This window comes from Microtus oregoni, unplaced genomic scaffold, assembly GCF_018167655.1.
Source record: "Microtus oregoni isolate MIOR12 unplaced genomic scaffold, Mior012 000001F_ref0000356, whole genome shotgun sequence".
NCBI lineage: Eukaryota > Metazoa > Chordata > Mammalia > Rodentia > Cricetidae > Microtus > Microtus oregoni.
In genome coordinates, this window is record NW_024543060.1 from 67,379,012 (window position 1) to 67,394,022 (window position 15,011).

Below are 15,011 nucleotides of genomic sequence, written 5' to 3' on the forward strand. Positions count from 1 at the left end.
GTAGTAGTAGTAGAAGAAGAAGAAGTAGAAGAAGAAGAAGAAGAAGAAGAAGAAGAGGAGGAGGAGGACGACGAGAGGAAAGGAGAAGGAGGAGGAGGAGGAGAAGAGGAGAAGGAAAAGAAGGAGGAGGAGGAGGAGGAGGAGGAGGAGGAGGAGGAGGAGGAGGAAGAGGGAAGAAGACGACGACTTCAGGTGTCACTATGGTGATTATCATTAAGACTGACATAAGTCAGTAAGACTTTGCCTGGCTCTGATCAGCCAGAATACACACTGGCTCCCAGGGAACCTGACTGGCTGCCATGTTGCCTGGATTATCAGGCTTGCCACAACACCCAACAGAGAAGGTCCATCCTCTGAGGAAATAATAAATTTGGATGTCTGTAGCCTTATCAGCCAAGACAGGAGCTTAGGTTTCCTTTCCCTTGAGGATGCTGACTGGGTGACTCTATTTAAACACAATGAAGAATAAGAATGCCACAAATTCCTAGGGCAGGAAGGCTCGCTCTGCTGGCAGCAGCTGTGCTTTCTGGGGGCTTAAAAGCAAACAGCTGCTAGACTCCTGCGCCGCCTCAGAGCGAGGAACAGGTGCTTTCATTTAGGCAGAGCTCTCTCCAAGAGCCCTGTCTGGACCATAGAGCACTTTCACGTTTGCACACCTTAGAGAGTAAGTATAGCTTTAGTCTCATTAAAAGTGTCTGATGGAGCTTCACATTGTTTGGGTCTCCCCAAACTCAGTCTCGCTGAATATTTTCACAACGGCGAGCAGCATATATTACTTGAGAAAGGCTAAAGCAGTTGCAGGAGAAAGAATAATCTATTAAAACCCCTCAGTCCTTCACACAGTGTCCTGGAGCTTTTGTACAGTGCTGAAAAAGCCCTCTTTGCACATTACCCGAGAGTGGATGCAGGAGCTCAGCTTGTATAAATCACTCTCTCTAATATAATATAGAGTGCTCTTGCCGCGTAGGCTATTCGTCTACAGGAGTTCATAAGGCACTGACGTTGCTTAGCTGCCTGAGCACCTCATAATGTAATACGTCTCCCAGGCCAATGATGGCCATGCATCTAACCTGTAGGCGGTGTGTGGCTTCAGTGGTCCATCACAGAACTTTTGCTGACTGGGATCACATTTACCACCAAGGCTGTCCATCTCGGCTCCAAGCTTAATGTTAAAGCTCTTAGAACTGCTGTCGGGGCTTTCGGCGCACTTGCTGGCGAAGTAATTGGTCTGGTAGACTCTAATGGAGGCGTTGTGCCTGTATTCCAGGTAGGAAGGGAGAGGGTGCTGTTGTTCTGGCTTCAGCTCATCCACGCCTGCAGGAGAAAACCTACAGTTAAAAACTAGTGTATGTGTGTGTGTGTGTGTGTGTGTGTGTGTGTGCGTGCACACATGCGCGCGTCATGTTTCTAAGGCTACATGCTTATCCACTATCTTCGGTTATACCATAATAAGGATTTGGCAATCTCAGAATATGCTATGAAACTATTGTTTCTAATATACATAAAAATAATTTTTATAGTTATGCAATACACATTCGATTTTCTAGGCCACCGAGTCAATCAATTACATCAAATAATAACATGTCCCACAGTTCTGAATGCCTGGCAACTCAAGAGAGTGAAGCCACTCAGTAATCTCTCTACCTTGCCAAACTTACTGTCGTTGCAGAAACTCTAATGACCTGGGAGATGGAGAAGAGATAAGGAAATCATGTCCCAAGGCAGAGCAGTTGTCCCCCTGGACAACCTGCATGTCTAGAGTTGTCTTACGGCTCTCTTATCTTGAATACGATTTGGTCCTGGCTCAAATTTGTCTGCTCACTTTGAGCACTTCCCAGAATACTCTCCTTGTTCACCCAGCCTGCTGTCCACCCAGCCTGCTATCCATCCAGTCTGTTGTCCACTCGGCCTGTCTGAATGCTGTGAATTAGTTTTGATGTTGCTTGAGGAAAAAGAAAAAGCATACTTAATAAGGTAAATATTACGAAGATGGGATTCTGTCTTCGATGTCTTTCCAGAAGTGGGTTTATCACAGCACCTAGGACTTTGTTTAATAAGAACCACTCACCAGGAGAATATCTTAGAATTTGTTTCTCCTGATTTATTGGTATTTTATTTATTCTGTGCCTGGGGATTCAGATTTGTGGGTAGAGAAGGAATCAACCAGAAGAGATTAATTCCAAGAACTGAGGTCCTCCTGGTATTATATTCTCAGGACACATTCTAAAAAGGCTCCAGACAGAGACTTGGAGGTCTTTTACTTCTCTCTTCCTCTTCCCAAAAACCTAGCTGAAACCCTGACGCTAGCTTTCTAAAGGCTTCCTGGGTTTCTGCTTTTATACATCCCTTCTGCCACGCCCCTTAGCCAGAAGAACCCCCGCCTCCAGTGTTCTTAAGTCCCAGACTACAGATGACTTCTTGCTTCTTGTTTTGTCATCAATTTACCTTTTCTGAAATGGAGATATTATTTTGATGGCAATATCTGAAATGAAAAAAAATATTGCCTCTAGGATGAGTATATATGCATGGATTGTTCTCTTTGGGTACCAAGGGACCATCGTGCAAGTCTGTGGACACCAGTATTGGAAACCCACCTGTCTGGGGAGCCGAAGGCTGACTTCCCTGATGGTTTTGAGTTTTGGGTCACTGCCCTAGATGCACGTGATGTGGAAACACGTTATCTTCATGGCTGTCTAATTAAAGACTATTCACGGCTCCCACATTTGTCTCCAACCACAGGGTGTGAGGAAACTGGGGATGGACCAGTGACCCTTGAAATTATCTAATTAATTATGCATAACCAATTTCATCAACTAAATAGAATGCAAAACAATGCAGACTGTTAAATACCCAGTGAAAAGAAAATGCCGTTTAGTCTAGAAATCGTTCTGGTTGTCTGTGCTGTTTAAAAACGCCTCTTTACCCACACTCGGCTCAGAAGTCAGAGATGATTAAGAAAATTCATGGAGAGCACCTTAAATAATTTTGAGAAAACTAAGGGAAGTGAACTAGACTAGAGTCACTGTGCACACTGGGATCTATTAGAAAGAGTTGACCCTTAGGCCCTGAACAGCAAAGGAATACTTGGACACAGGCACCCCTCCCCCAATACATCACCCCCACAGGCAATGTGACAGAGTGTGTCACAGTGGACTCTGAAGGTGACAACTCAGTTGTGTATAGTGGTGTGACAGCCACTGTATAGCGTGTGTCCCACCTGTGGACACCGGGCAGTCTCTGCATGTCCTACAAAACTAAGATAATGAAATACTGTTAAAAAAATAGACGCTGGGTGTGGTGACATATGTCTGTGATCCAAGCACTGGGGAAACCGAGGCAGGAGACTCATGAGTCTCAGGTTAACTTGGACGATGAAGCAAAGGAAAGGCAATAGTAAGATCAAGCAAACAAAATTCAGTAAAGGAGGTGATAATTCAAATGAACATCTTTTCTCTCTTGTAAGCTTTTGGGCATTTCTGTGAGCTGATGCACAATTTGGGAGTAGGTGGCTGTCAGAGGCATTTGAGACAGAGAGAGATAAAGGGTTGAGATAGACGGCTACATAATGGCAGAATTAAAAAAAAGTTGGAGCCAACAAGATTGACAGGTAGCCCAGGGGATGTTCATGTGTTTCCAACAGTGCTTGGGAAATAATAATGGCTCTGAAAATGATCTTTATATATATATTTTTTTGAGCTAGGTCTTGCTACATATTATAGGATGCTCTTGAACTCATAGTAGTCCTCCTGTCTCAGCTTCTTGAGTGCTGAGCTTGTAAGTGTGGGCAACTCTCTTCAAGTCAGTGTTTACTGTTATTGTTATTTTTATTATTCTCTTCTCATTTAATCAGTATGCCTAAAGATAACGGGATTTGTTGCCAAAGGACCTCCGATCAGCTTTACTTATATCTCCCTGGATCCAGCAGAGAGAGAAATGAGTATTAAAAATTTAATTCCCTACACTCTCCCAACTTTGTCATTGAAGGAGCCCTCACGTGACCTCGAAGGAGGCCATTCTGTGTCTTCGGTTCATTAACTCATCCCTACTCACCGTCAGCCTCTCTCACCACCACTGCGAAGTATTTCACGGCCCCGTTGGTGTCGCTGAACCAGCTGCAGTTGACAGTGAAGTTGATGGAGGATTTGCTGATCAGCACCTCCTTCTCATTCACACGAATATGCGGGGGTGGTGGAGGAGGGCCTGGAAAAAGAGGTGGGGAAGGAGCCAAGCAGGGTCACGAGGCTGCTTTCTCCCTCTGAACAGGTCAGGGGGGTGAAGGTCTGTAGTCACCTCAGCCTTTGTGCACTAGGGAGTGTGCTATTACAGCCCCCCACGAGGAAATCCTCCTCCTCTGCTGAACAGAAGCAGGCGGAGAAAACAATTAGCGGTATCACGTTAAGCATAATGGAAGAGGCGGCTCCTGGGCAGGATTTCCTCCGGTGGTAGCACCAAATCGTTTAAAAGCCCCACTAGTTATAGACTAACTAGACCAGGCAAGGCGATGCCCTTCAATTCCAACTCATTCGGGCGGTTTAATGTTGACTTGTTTGCTAGTGGAGAACTTTACTCAGAGAAAGGTCTCTGTTTTCCTGGAGTCCATTAGCTTCTCTTCTCTAAGGCTGTGCACACGAAGACAGCGTGCAGTAGAATGAAGGGATGGAAATGACCAAGAGAGGGGCACAGCCCTCTACCCTGGGTGACAGGAGGGCCCATGCAGAGCTTTGGGGGACACTTACGGTCTATCATCGTGATGGTGCTGTCTTCAACCACCTCACTGGTCACACCGGCTGAGTGCACCTTGATGGACACTAAGTACCTCTTATGAGGCACTAGCATCATGATGTTGAGCAGAGATTTTTCTTTCTCCAGTTTCCTGGAAAACTCAATCTCTTGGGTATCCATCTTCCGGCACTCAACATTATAACCATCGAAGTCGGAGTCAGGTGGTACCCAAGAACAGGCGATGGCCGTCGAGTTCTGGGGACGACAATGCAGGTTTTGTATCTTGTCTGGCTCTGTAGGGGCAAAGGGGACAAATACAACTCAGGAGTGTGGGAGTCTCACTTTCTTGAGCACCTTTGGAGGGAACTGTCTCAGAGGTGTACACAAACAGTCCCCATAATTTATTGAATTGCTTTTGGGGGAAAATATTTTTAAGGATCAAGGAAAATTTCTGGCTACTGGATTGCACTTTGGAAAAAATGTTTAAGCCATGCAATGGTGTCATACGCCTTTAATCCCAGCAATTGGGAGGCAGAGAAAGGTGAATTTCTGAGTTTGAGGCTAGCCTAGTCTACAGAGTGAGTTCCAGTACAGCCAGGGCTATGCAGAAAAACCCTGTACTGAAAAACACAAAATAAATGAACTAATGAACAAACAGAAAAAGTTTAAAGTCAAAATGGGGCCCATGAGATGCTCAGCAGGTAAAGGTACTTGCCGCAAAACCTGATGGCCTGTGTTCAATGCCTGGAAGCTACATGTTATAAGAAGACAACTGACTTTCACAAGTTATCCTCTGGCCTTCACATCCGTGTGTGCTGTGGCATCCACGCACATGCATACTCATGAGAGAATACCCAAAAAAATAGATAAATAAATACAAAGGCAAAAGAAATAGCTAGAAATGCCTGTAGGGTTGTAGCACTTGCCTGGCCCAAGTAAAGCCAAGGGTTCTCTCTTGCATACTGCAAACCCGAACGAAAACAATACAACAATAAAAACCCCAAGAAAAGGAATGGAACTGTCTCTTTAGAAAATCGTTGATATGGTTGGAGAAAACAAGTGCACGTGAGCACACTGAAACTGGTGGAACAGAAGGTGGGGCAGGGTAGTTTAGGGGTTAAAAGGGAAGCGCCCAGCCTGAATGCAAAGTCTACTTATCAACACTTTTGGACAAGTGACTTTTCCACCTCTACTGCCCAGCTGTCCATGAGGAAAATAAGAATCTCTACTTCATAGAGTTATTATAATGCTTTCATGGTGGAAACACGTACAGCCACCTAGCGTACTGGCTGGCAGAGTCCTTACTCAATTAAAGTGACCTCTGCTAAAGAGGAGGCTGGGAAGTAACTGTAAGGAGTCATGATCCTCCATGTACTGACTTCTGTCGCCATCCTCCAGTCTTGCCTACAGAAACCTAGAAGGACTCTATCATTCTATTTTCTACCGAACAGGAGATAATACGCATGCTCACTCTCTGAATCCAAGTCCAACCATCTCAAACGAGACTATGGATTCAGCCCAAACCCCACTGGAGTAAGATGATCCTCTCATCCCATCTGAACGCCAAGAGAAGCAAAACAAGCCATACTTGTCCTCACAGATCCAGAAATTGGTTTGCTGTATGTTTTCCAGGAATCCCCACTGACCGTCTTGACACTGAATTGATAGAATCTCCCTGGGTGAAGCCCATACACAATGCGTCCTTCTGATTTCCTGTTGCTGTACGGGTTGAGGACAGTGAGTGCATCTCTGGGGAACCACTGCAGCTCAAAGTCATTGTAGTCTGTCCAGTCTGGGGGTCCCTTCCAGGTGATGGCCAAGGAAGTGTTTGTAACATCAGCAAATGACAAAAGACTGGGGGGACTTGGGGCTATACATAAAATAAAATGAAAAAAAAATCACATAATCAAATTCATGACGTAGCATATAGATTCAGAGCATTGAGTGACATCACATCTACTTTAACGTATGAAGAGAAAACATGATAATAATAGATGCAGAAACTTTCTTTTATAGTAGCAACCTTGTATACGGCGCTATATATATAGCATTACATATGTCTTTTCTTTAAATATTCATAACCATAGTTTCCTTACCAGGATGTCACAGAACGTGAATGTATCCCAAATGGGTTATGTGTGTGGGAAAGTACTCCATCAGATTTGAAAGCAAAGGGCTGGGATTCAGAGACAACTGTGTCCGATTTTAGATAATTTTGTAGACTGACTATGTGGTGGTTTGCAAGGAAATGGCCCCCAAGGGGAGTGGCACTATTAGGAGGTGTGGTTTTGTTGGAGTAGGTGTGGCCCTGTTGGAGGAAGTATATCACTGTGGGGGGTGTGTTTTGAGGTCTCTTTTGCTCAAGCTTCCCTTGGTGTTACACTGAGACCACTTCCTATTGCCTGCAAGATGTACAACTCTTAGCTACTTCTCCATCACCATGTCTTGCCTGCATGCCACCATGTTACACCATGATGATAATGGGCTGAACTTCTGAACTGTAAGCAAGCCATCCCAATTAAATATATCTTTTATAAGTGTTGCCATGGTCGTGGTCTCTCTTCACAGCAATAGAAACCCTAACTAAGACATACTCCAAGGTGGGACACAGGTATTATCTGTGTATGCCCAAGGCACAGCAGCATGTAAAAGAGACTAGCCCATAGTGACACAGTGGTGATCTCTATCATTATCCTCGTTTTTTAGATCTGAGCTGAGCTGCTCAGTGATCCTACCTTGCTTCATGCAGGTGAGTGACAGTGCACAACCAAGAGCCTAGTACTTTTTATACAAAGCTGAGATAGAGGGGTTTTATTTTATCATTGTGTGTGTCCATTATGTACAGACATACATGTATGCCCATGAGGGAAAGAGAGAGAGAGACAGAGAAAGAATGTGTGTGTGTGTGTGTGTGTGTGTGTGTGTGAGAGAGAGAGAGAGAGAGAGAGAGCATGCATACATGCCATAGTTCATAGTTCATGTGCGATGGTCAACCCTGAGTGTTAGTCTTTATACTCAGCTGAGGCAGGATGTCTTTGTTGCCTGCCCCATGTATGCCAAGGTGTCTGGCTCCCAAGCTTCCCATGTCCCCACCCCCACTTTGCCTCTAAGAGGACACAGTATTACAGATATGCTTCCTTAAGCTCTACTGTACTTGGGTTCTCGGGTTTAAACTTACTCCTCTTCCTTGAGCAGCAAGTACTTGATCTGCCCCCCCGCCAGCCATCTTATCATTAAAACCATTATTGAAATATATCTCTAGAAGTCACTCCTCACCAGTACTCCACTGGGCTTCTTACCTGTCCTGCCCTCCCCTGTGACTTTATTGCTGAGGTCCCCACTGTGGGTCACCACATACAGGGTGTATTTCCTTCCAGGCACGAGGCCTTGAAAGCGCCACTCTGTCAGGCTCTTGTCTTTCCAGTTCTCTTTCTTTGTGCCATTGGGATTGTAGAGAATCAACTCGTAGAAGTCAAAGTCCCCAGAGGCTGGACTCCAGCTGAACCAAAGGCTATCTGTCATGTTCCGATTGGATGCTTTGAGATGGTTCACAGCAGCTGGGACTGAAAGGAGAAAAAAAGATCACCCTGAGAACGAGACCGTGGTGTGAAACCATGCTGATACGCAGGTGAGAATCTGGGCTGTGCCGGCCACATGGTTGAGTCCACTTGCACTGTGGCCTCAGCTCTTGCCGATGGGTCAGCCTGCTCTTAGCAAGGCTCATGTGGGGTAGCTATGGTACAGTTAAAACAAATCACAGCAGCTGGCAACTCTTCATGCTGGCTACGTGCACCCCAATAAACAGGTCCAGGAAAATATTGAGGACCTGATTAATATCAGGCAGCAATGTGCCAGTCACCTTCCACATGACCCAGAAAAATGGTGTCAGTTTCTCCTAGTCTGACCCACCTCTCCAGCAGCTACCATCCCATAACCACCCTCTGTGTTTCTTTACTGTTCCATTTGCCTTCAGGTTCTCAGTTCTGTCATTTTATTCCTTGTCAAAATCTGTATGGGCACAACCTCAATTTAGGAAAAGAAGGGGTCAGAGTCTTTTCTACAAATATGTAAATGAGTTTCAATGATATCTACTCCATAGATTTTTCTTTTAATTCTTTGGATAAAGATGATTCATTGAGAGTCCCTTTCCCCCCTCTAATGTGGAAGTTTATTATGTAGCTCAAATGCTCACACCCACAATGCTCCCTCCGCAGCCTCCTGAGCATTGGGGTTGAGTCAGGCACTACTATGCATATGTGCATCTTCCGTTATCTGTGTATTAATGGTCCAGGTCCCTCTGACCAAGGATACTGATAACAATGCTAACGTGTAGGCAATGCTATTTGTGGTCTGAGCTCATCACAGCTCTCTTTTAGTCATTTTGGTGGACAAAAAGAACATTTCCATTGAATGTCCTTCACACTTCTCTCACCTTCAGATCTCAGCTGAAGTCCCTCTGTTTCAAGTAGTGTCCTGTCCTACTAAGCCATGGTCTGCACATGCTCATTGCACGAAATTTTTCAAGGTCATCTTCCTTTAAAATCTGCTGCCCTGACCCTCTTTTCTCCTCTAACATGGGCCTATCTAAGGCCAGAAGCCAATCTTTCTTGATTATTGCCATTTTCTAGGAGTCGGTCATGTGCCTGGCACCTCAAAGCCCTAGCCCTGAAGAAGAGGTGTCAAATTAGAAAACATTGAAGTTGGATGAGATTTAACTTATTTCTAGCCCAGAGAGATTTTTGTCTCCCATTTTCCTTGTCTTGTTCATTTTTAGCTAGGGCTATGTTTCCAACACACTGTGGTCACTGTGTGTGTGTGATTTGTACCTGACCTTCTGTGACCTACTCTGCCTTCCATATATTTCTTGCAGAGAGTCGCTGGGCACAGCTTGACTAGAATCAGGAGGGATTACAACCCTCTTCTCAATGGTTTATTGGCAAATAGAGGAAGTTGGTTCATTTTTCACAAACTCCATGCAACAAATAAACAGAGGCAAATGAACAGAAGCCAGTAGACTAAGTAGACACAACTCATGCCTAGTCTAAGTTTGGCTCAAAGTTTCAAGGTCATATATTCATATAAAGTTCCACTCTGGACTGAATAGGGAAGGAAGAACAAATCAAGGCTGAGCCAGTGGATACCATGAGATACTGTGACACCTCCCTCCCAAGCTATTACTGCTTGGGTCTTACCTGTTCTGCCAAATATGAAGGACTCATTGGAGAGCTCCCCACTGTGAGTAACAATAACCAGTTTGTACATTCGGCCTTGCAACAAGTTCTGGAAAGAGAAGCTCTGGACCAGCGGGTCAACCTGAGCTCTTTCCTGAAGAGTTTTGTCTGGGTTGTACAGAAAGATGTTGTACCAGCTGAGCTCACCCTCCGAGGCCGTCCAGCTGAAGGACAGGTGTCTAGTGGAGTTCTCCGTGATCTTCAGATTGGTGACAGCTGCTGGGACTGCAAGAGCCAAGGGACAAGAATGAGTCAGCGTTTGGCATGTCTCTGACCCAGTCCGGGATCAACACCTTGGTGGACACATTCAACACCAAACACATCAGCTCTGAGTTAAGATGCCGACTTTCAACAGATGCGAACAGAAGCCTCCCAGTATGGGCTTCCCTGAGAGGTCTTGTCGACAGCCCTTCCCAGCTGATATTTCTGTTTCTGATTTTGATAGGTTTGTGCTCCAGACAAGCTCTGAGTTGGCCTACCCAAACATTTACCCCATCTAAGAACTGCTAGAGATAGTGAGGGGCCTGGTCTTGCAGCTGGGTCTTCGCGACACAGGACAACAGGAGATATACTCACGTTAGCTTTATAGTGTATTTTAAAATCGGATAGTATTATATTTTTAGCTTTGCTCTTTCCACTCAAGAATTCTTTTTAGCTAGTTTCCTGTCTGTTGTGGTTCTGTATTAATTTTAGAATGTTTTTCTAGTTCTATGAGACATACATATCATTGGTATTTTGATGGGCGCTGAACTGAAGCTGTAAGTCACATTAGGTGGTGGATATTTCAGTCATGTTCTTCCTTATACTCCACTAGTGTGGGAGCTCTTTCCAATTTTGTGTTCCTGTTTCCTTTTCCATTTCTGTTACCAGAGATTTGTAATTGTCATTGTAGAGACCATTCACTCTCTTAGGCAAATTCTAAGTACTTTGTTTTCTTTGTAACTATTATAAATAGCATTCTGTTCTTTATTTCCTTCCTAGGAGTTTTGCTATGATACACTAAAATGTTTTCATTTTTGTTTTTGTATGCTGACTTTGCATCCTGCAATTTTACTGAATGGTTTATCAGTTCTGTCTTCTGTGGACTCTCCTGGGCTTTGTTAATAGGTAAAATCATATATCCACAAATAGTGATAATTTAACAACTTTCATCCTGCTTGTGTGGTTTTGCCTTTCCTTTCTTTCTCTTGATAACTAGGTCTGAGTAAGGCTTCTGGTACTGTCTTATGAGGTAGTGGGACTAAGATATCTGTCTTGTTGTAGATTTCGACCCCTTTTGGGGGCTGAATGACCCTTTCACAGGGGTCACCTAAGACCATCAGAAAACACAGACATTTACATAACAATTCTTAACAGTAGCAAAATTACAGTTATGAAGTAGCAACAAAAATTATTGTATGGCTAGGGGGTAATCTTAATATGAAGAACTTTATTAAAGGGTCACGGCATTAGGAAGGGTGAAAACCATGGTTCTAGATCTTAGGGGAAAGTTCAGCTTTCTTTTCATTCAGTATGATGTTGGCCAAGTGTTCCTTATGTATGGCTTTCATTATGCTCCTAGATCCAATTTGCCCACTTTTTAAAAATTATGAACAGCGGTTGGATGACATTGGATGCTTTTTCTGTATTGTGGAGATCTTATACGCAGATTTGCATGTGGAACTATTCTAGCATCCACAAGACAAACCCTCTGATTATGATGAACAGTTTGTTGGGTGAGACTTGATAGAGCTCTTCTGTGTTCATTAGAGATATTAGTCTACAATTACAATCTTCTTTTTTTTTGTTTTGTTTTTGTTTTCTCCTTATCTGGGTTTGGTATCAACATATCGCTGCCCTTGTAAAATGCTTTTGGAAGAATTCTCTCTGCTTCTGATTTTTGGACCGGTTTGAGAAGAGCTGATTTTATTTCTTTCTGACTGGTTGGAGGGGCTCCCAAGCGACTGACCACAGATGAGGAAGCAGCAGAAAAACACAGATTCAGAAAACCTCAACACTGGGTCCCCATGGAGCTGGCTGAGAGACAAGACAGTGGTAGGGAACCATGGTAACTGCTCTGTGGTGCCCACTTGAAGTCCTGGAAGGAGAGTCCTCAAAAAGTTGAGGGGGGGGGCAGAAGGGGAGAGAAACAGGAACCAAGGAAGTGTGTTGTCATCACCTGACATCTTATTTTAATCCAAGCTTCTGACGTTTTGAGGACTATATGCTAGTACATTTGCACTGCTCCAAACAACCGAGTATATAGCAGAGTCAGCTTCAGCAACGGTAAATGGATAGCACAGTTTTTAACAATAAATCAGAATGGTAGCGTGGTGCACTGAGGTTATGGGCACTGACTGGCTGGTGTGGAAGTGTGACGTCAGAACGGGTGTGACTACAGTGTCAAGAGCTTTCCATCTTTTTCCAGCATCACCCGTCTCTCACCTTGCAGCGTCTACACTATGGTAGACAAGGAGATAGCTGGTCCAAGACATGACATTGTGTTAATTACCTGTTCGGCCTTCAGCCTGGGCTTCCTTGCTAAAGAGGCCTCCGCTGACAGTTAGGATGTGCAGCTTGTATTTCTTGCCTGGCGTTAGGTCTTCAAATTTGTGCTGCTTGGCGGTAGCTGGCTCTGACGTGTTGCTCAGGAGAAGCCCGTTCTCATTGAGAAGCAGGACATCGTATCTTTCTGCCAAGCCAGCAGCTTTCTGCCAGCTTACCGTTAGGGAGTTACTGCTGTAGGCATTGTCTGCAACGACTCCCTGGACAGGTGCAGGAACTGCAAAGAAACAAGAAAAGTTAGAAAACTCAGGCTCCACCATTTAGGGCAAAATATTCAATCGAGGAAAAATTTGTAAAACCAAAGTGCACAAAACTATGCTATCCTTTCTTAAAAATAATTTGGGAAAAAAAATCAAATTTTGAAAAGTGTGTAGTTCTGAAGACTTCTGTCTATAAATAAAATCTGAAATAAATTTTTAGCAAGTGTACATTTCCCTCAATCACATTTAATTAAAAAACTATTTAAAACAAAAAAAATAAATAAAGACGAGAAATACTCATAAAACTGTCAGAAAATGTACACACTTAGTTTTAAATTAGATTTTCACCACTTTGCTAAGTCGATTCATTCACTGGTCCACTACTGAGAACCAGAGAGCCCTCTCCCATCGGGGCCTTCACCAGCTAGAGCTCACCTGTCTGCCCATGCGCGTCAATCTGGTTGCTCAGGGACCCACTAACAGAAGCGACCGCGATCCTGTACTTGGCCCCGGGCTCCAGGCTGTGGAAAGTGTGCTCTGAGATGTGCTTCGGGATGCTCTGAGACTGAACCTTCTCGTTCTGCCTGAACGCTGACACCACATAGGAGTCAACATCCCCACCACCAGGGGTCCAGGTTACCATCAATCGATCCGTGGCTCCGTTGGCAGAAATGTGAATATTTTTGACAGTACTGGGAACTGAAAAAGAAAATAAATTTAAAAACCATCACTTAAGAAATGAATGAACCATGGGGATATTCACCTAAAGTTTCCAAGCTGGACTGGGGTGTGGCTCGCAGTTATTGTACTTGCCTATTGCGCGAAGCCTTGAGCTCTCTCCCTAGCACCTCTCCAGGCCAGGTTTTTTAAATCATTTATCATTTACTGAAAGAATGCATGTGAAGAAAGAAATACAAATTTGCTTTTCTCCCCTCTTCCCCTGACTCTTCTGCCAGAACAGAAGTTAAGGGGAGAAAGTTCAGACAGAGATCAGGCCAATGAGAGAAGTAAAAACACTAGCCATATATTGAGGGGTAGTTGATCGTCTCTATCCAAGACTTGGTTTTCTTCTTTACTAGCTATGTGATAATAGGCAAAGTATTTATCCTCTGTAACTTTCTTCCTAAGGAAAACCTATCAATGGTGATAATAGTAATGAGTCGTTGGCTTATGAAGTCTGGGCAGAATATATTTTGCTGTGGTACTGACCCCCAATAAGCTGTCAACTTATATTATTAAATAACTGTGGTAGTGCCTAACAGAATTCCAAAGAGCAGACACCCCAGCAGCAGAGCTAGTTATTAAATATATAATATAATCTGTGCATTCCGGAAGACCCAACTAGGCATGCCCTTTAGGTGTTGTCACCTAAAAGGGTCCTTGTCATCTCTACACCATAATGCACTTTTGTTAATTCTGCTTTTACAATGTCATTGTCATTATCAGGACAACTTTATGCTTCGTACAATCCCTCATGTCTCCAAACCTTAGCCTAAATACCTGCATTATCTAACCCCTTACATACATCACTGTGTCCACTCAGGCTGAAGAACAGTACTTCCAATTACCCGTGAGGCCCTCAATGAAGGCCGACTGCTGAACGTCACCACTGATGGTCAGGACAAGGATTTTGTAGTGGCGCCCTGGTGTGAGCGCAGTGAACTGATACTCAGTTGCGGTGTTCACAAGGTGAATAGGAGGAAAGACCTTCATGTCATTGAAGAGCAGCTGGACCTCAAACTGGTCAACGTCCCCATCGGCCAGTGACCAAGTCACATGGAGGTCCTCGGTGCTCCTGTTGCGAAGTGTGAGGTTCTTCACAGGCTCTGGGACTGGGGAGAAAAATGGGAAGATATTTCAGGAACGCGGCTGATCAAGTTTACCTACACAATCTATGACTCATGCTCAAGGATCTGCCAAACATCTCTCACCCCCTGAAAAACCTTGAGTTTCTTCATGCATAATTAAACAAGAAAAATTGAAAGCAACTACTTAGGTTGTGATTTTTCCCCCCTGACATAAATCTCATATGCTACATGTTGGTAGAATATAATTATAAAATGAGTTATGATCTCAATCAGAAGATAAAACAAGATGTCTATAATTTTATGCCTTAATGCAAGAAGACAGGAAAGAAAAATGAGACACGTTTTTCTCCCTCCCTCACTGTGCTTGCTTTTGATCTACCAATATTCTGAAATGGCAGGCCATTGCCTGGTTGAGTGATGTAACGGTAGGCCATTGGTTGTCTGAGTGATGTAACAGTAGGCCATTGGTTGGCTGAGTGATGTAACAGTAGGCCATTGGTTGGCTG

The 15,011-nt window shown here is 44.1% G+C and overlaps 1 protein-coding gene across 1 annotated transcript in view; it reads right to left on the reverse strand.

The window, feature by feature from the left end:
• The window catches only part of Ptprb (protein tyrosine phosphatase receptor type B), an 88,107-nt gene that overhangs the window by 31,490 nt on the left and 41,606 nt on the right, over positions 1-15,011 (reverse strand). Inside the window, exons 11-19 of the mRNA XM_041665071.1 lie at positions 14,266-14,529; positions 13,133-13,396; positions 12,445-12,714; positions 9,915-10,178; positions 8,022-8,285; positions 6,311-6,592; positions 4,737-5,015; positions 4,051-4,200; positions 1,071-1,314 (exon numbers count right to left, since the gene is read on the reverse strand). Coding sequence (XP_041521005.1) covers positions 1,071-1,314; positions 4,051-4,200; positions 4,737-5,015; positions 6,311-6,592; positions 8,022-8,285; positions 9,915-10,178; positions 12,445-12,714; positions 13,133-13,396; positions 14,266-14,529 — 2,281 coding nt within the window. The remainder of the gene's footprint in view (positions 1-1,070; positions 1,315-4,050; positions 4,201-4,736; positions 5,016-6,310; positions 6,593-8,021; positions 8,286-9,914; positions 10,179-12,444; positions 12,715-13,132; positions 13,397-14,265; positions 14,530-15,011) is intronic.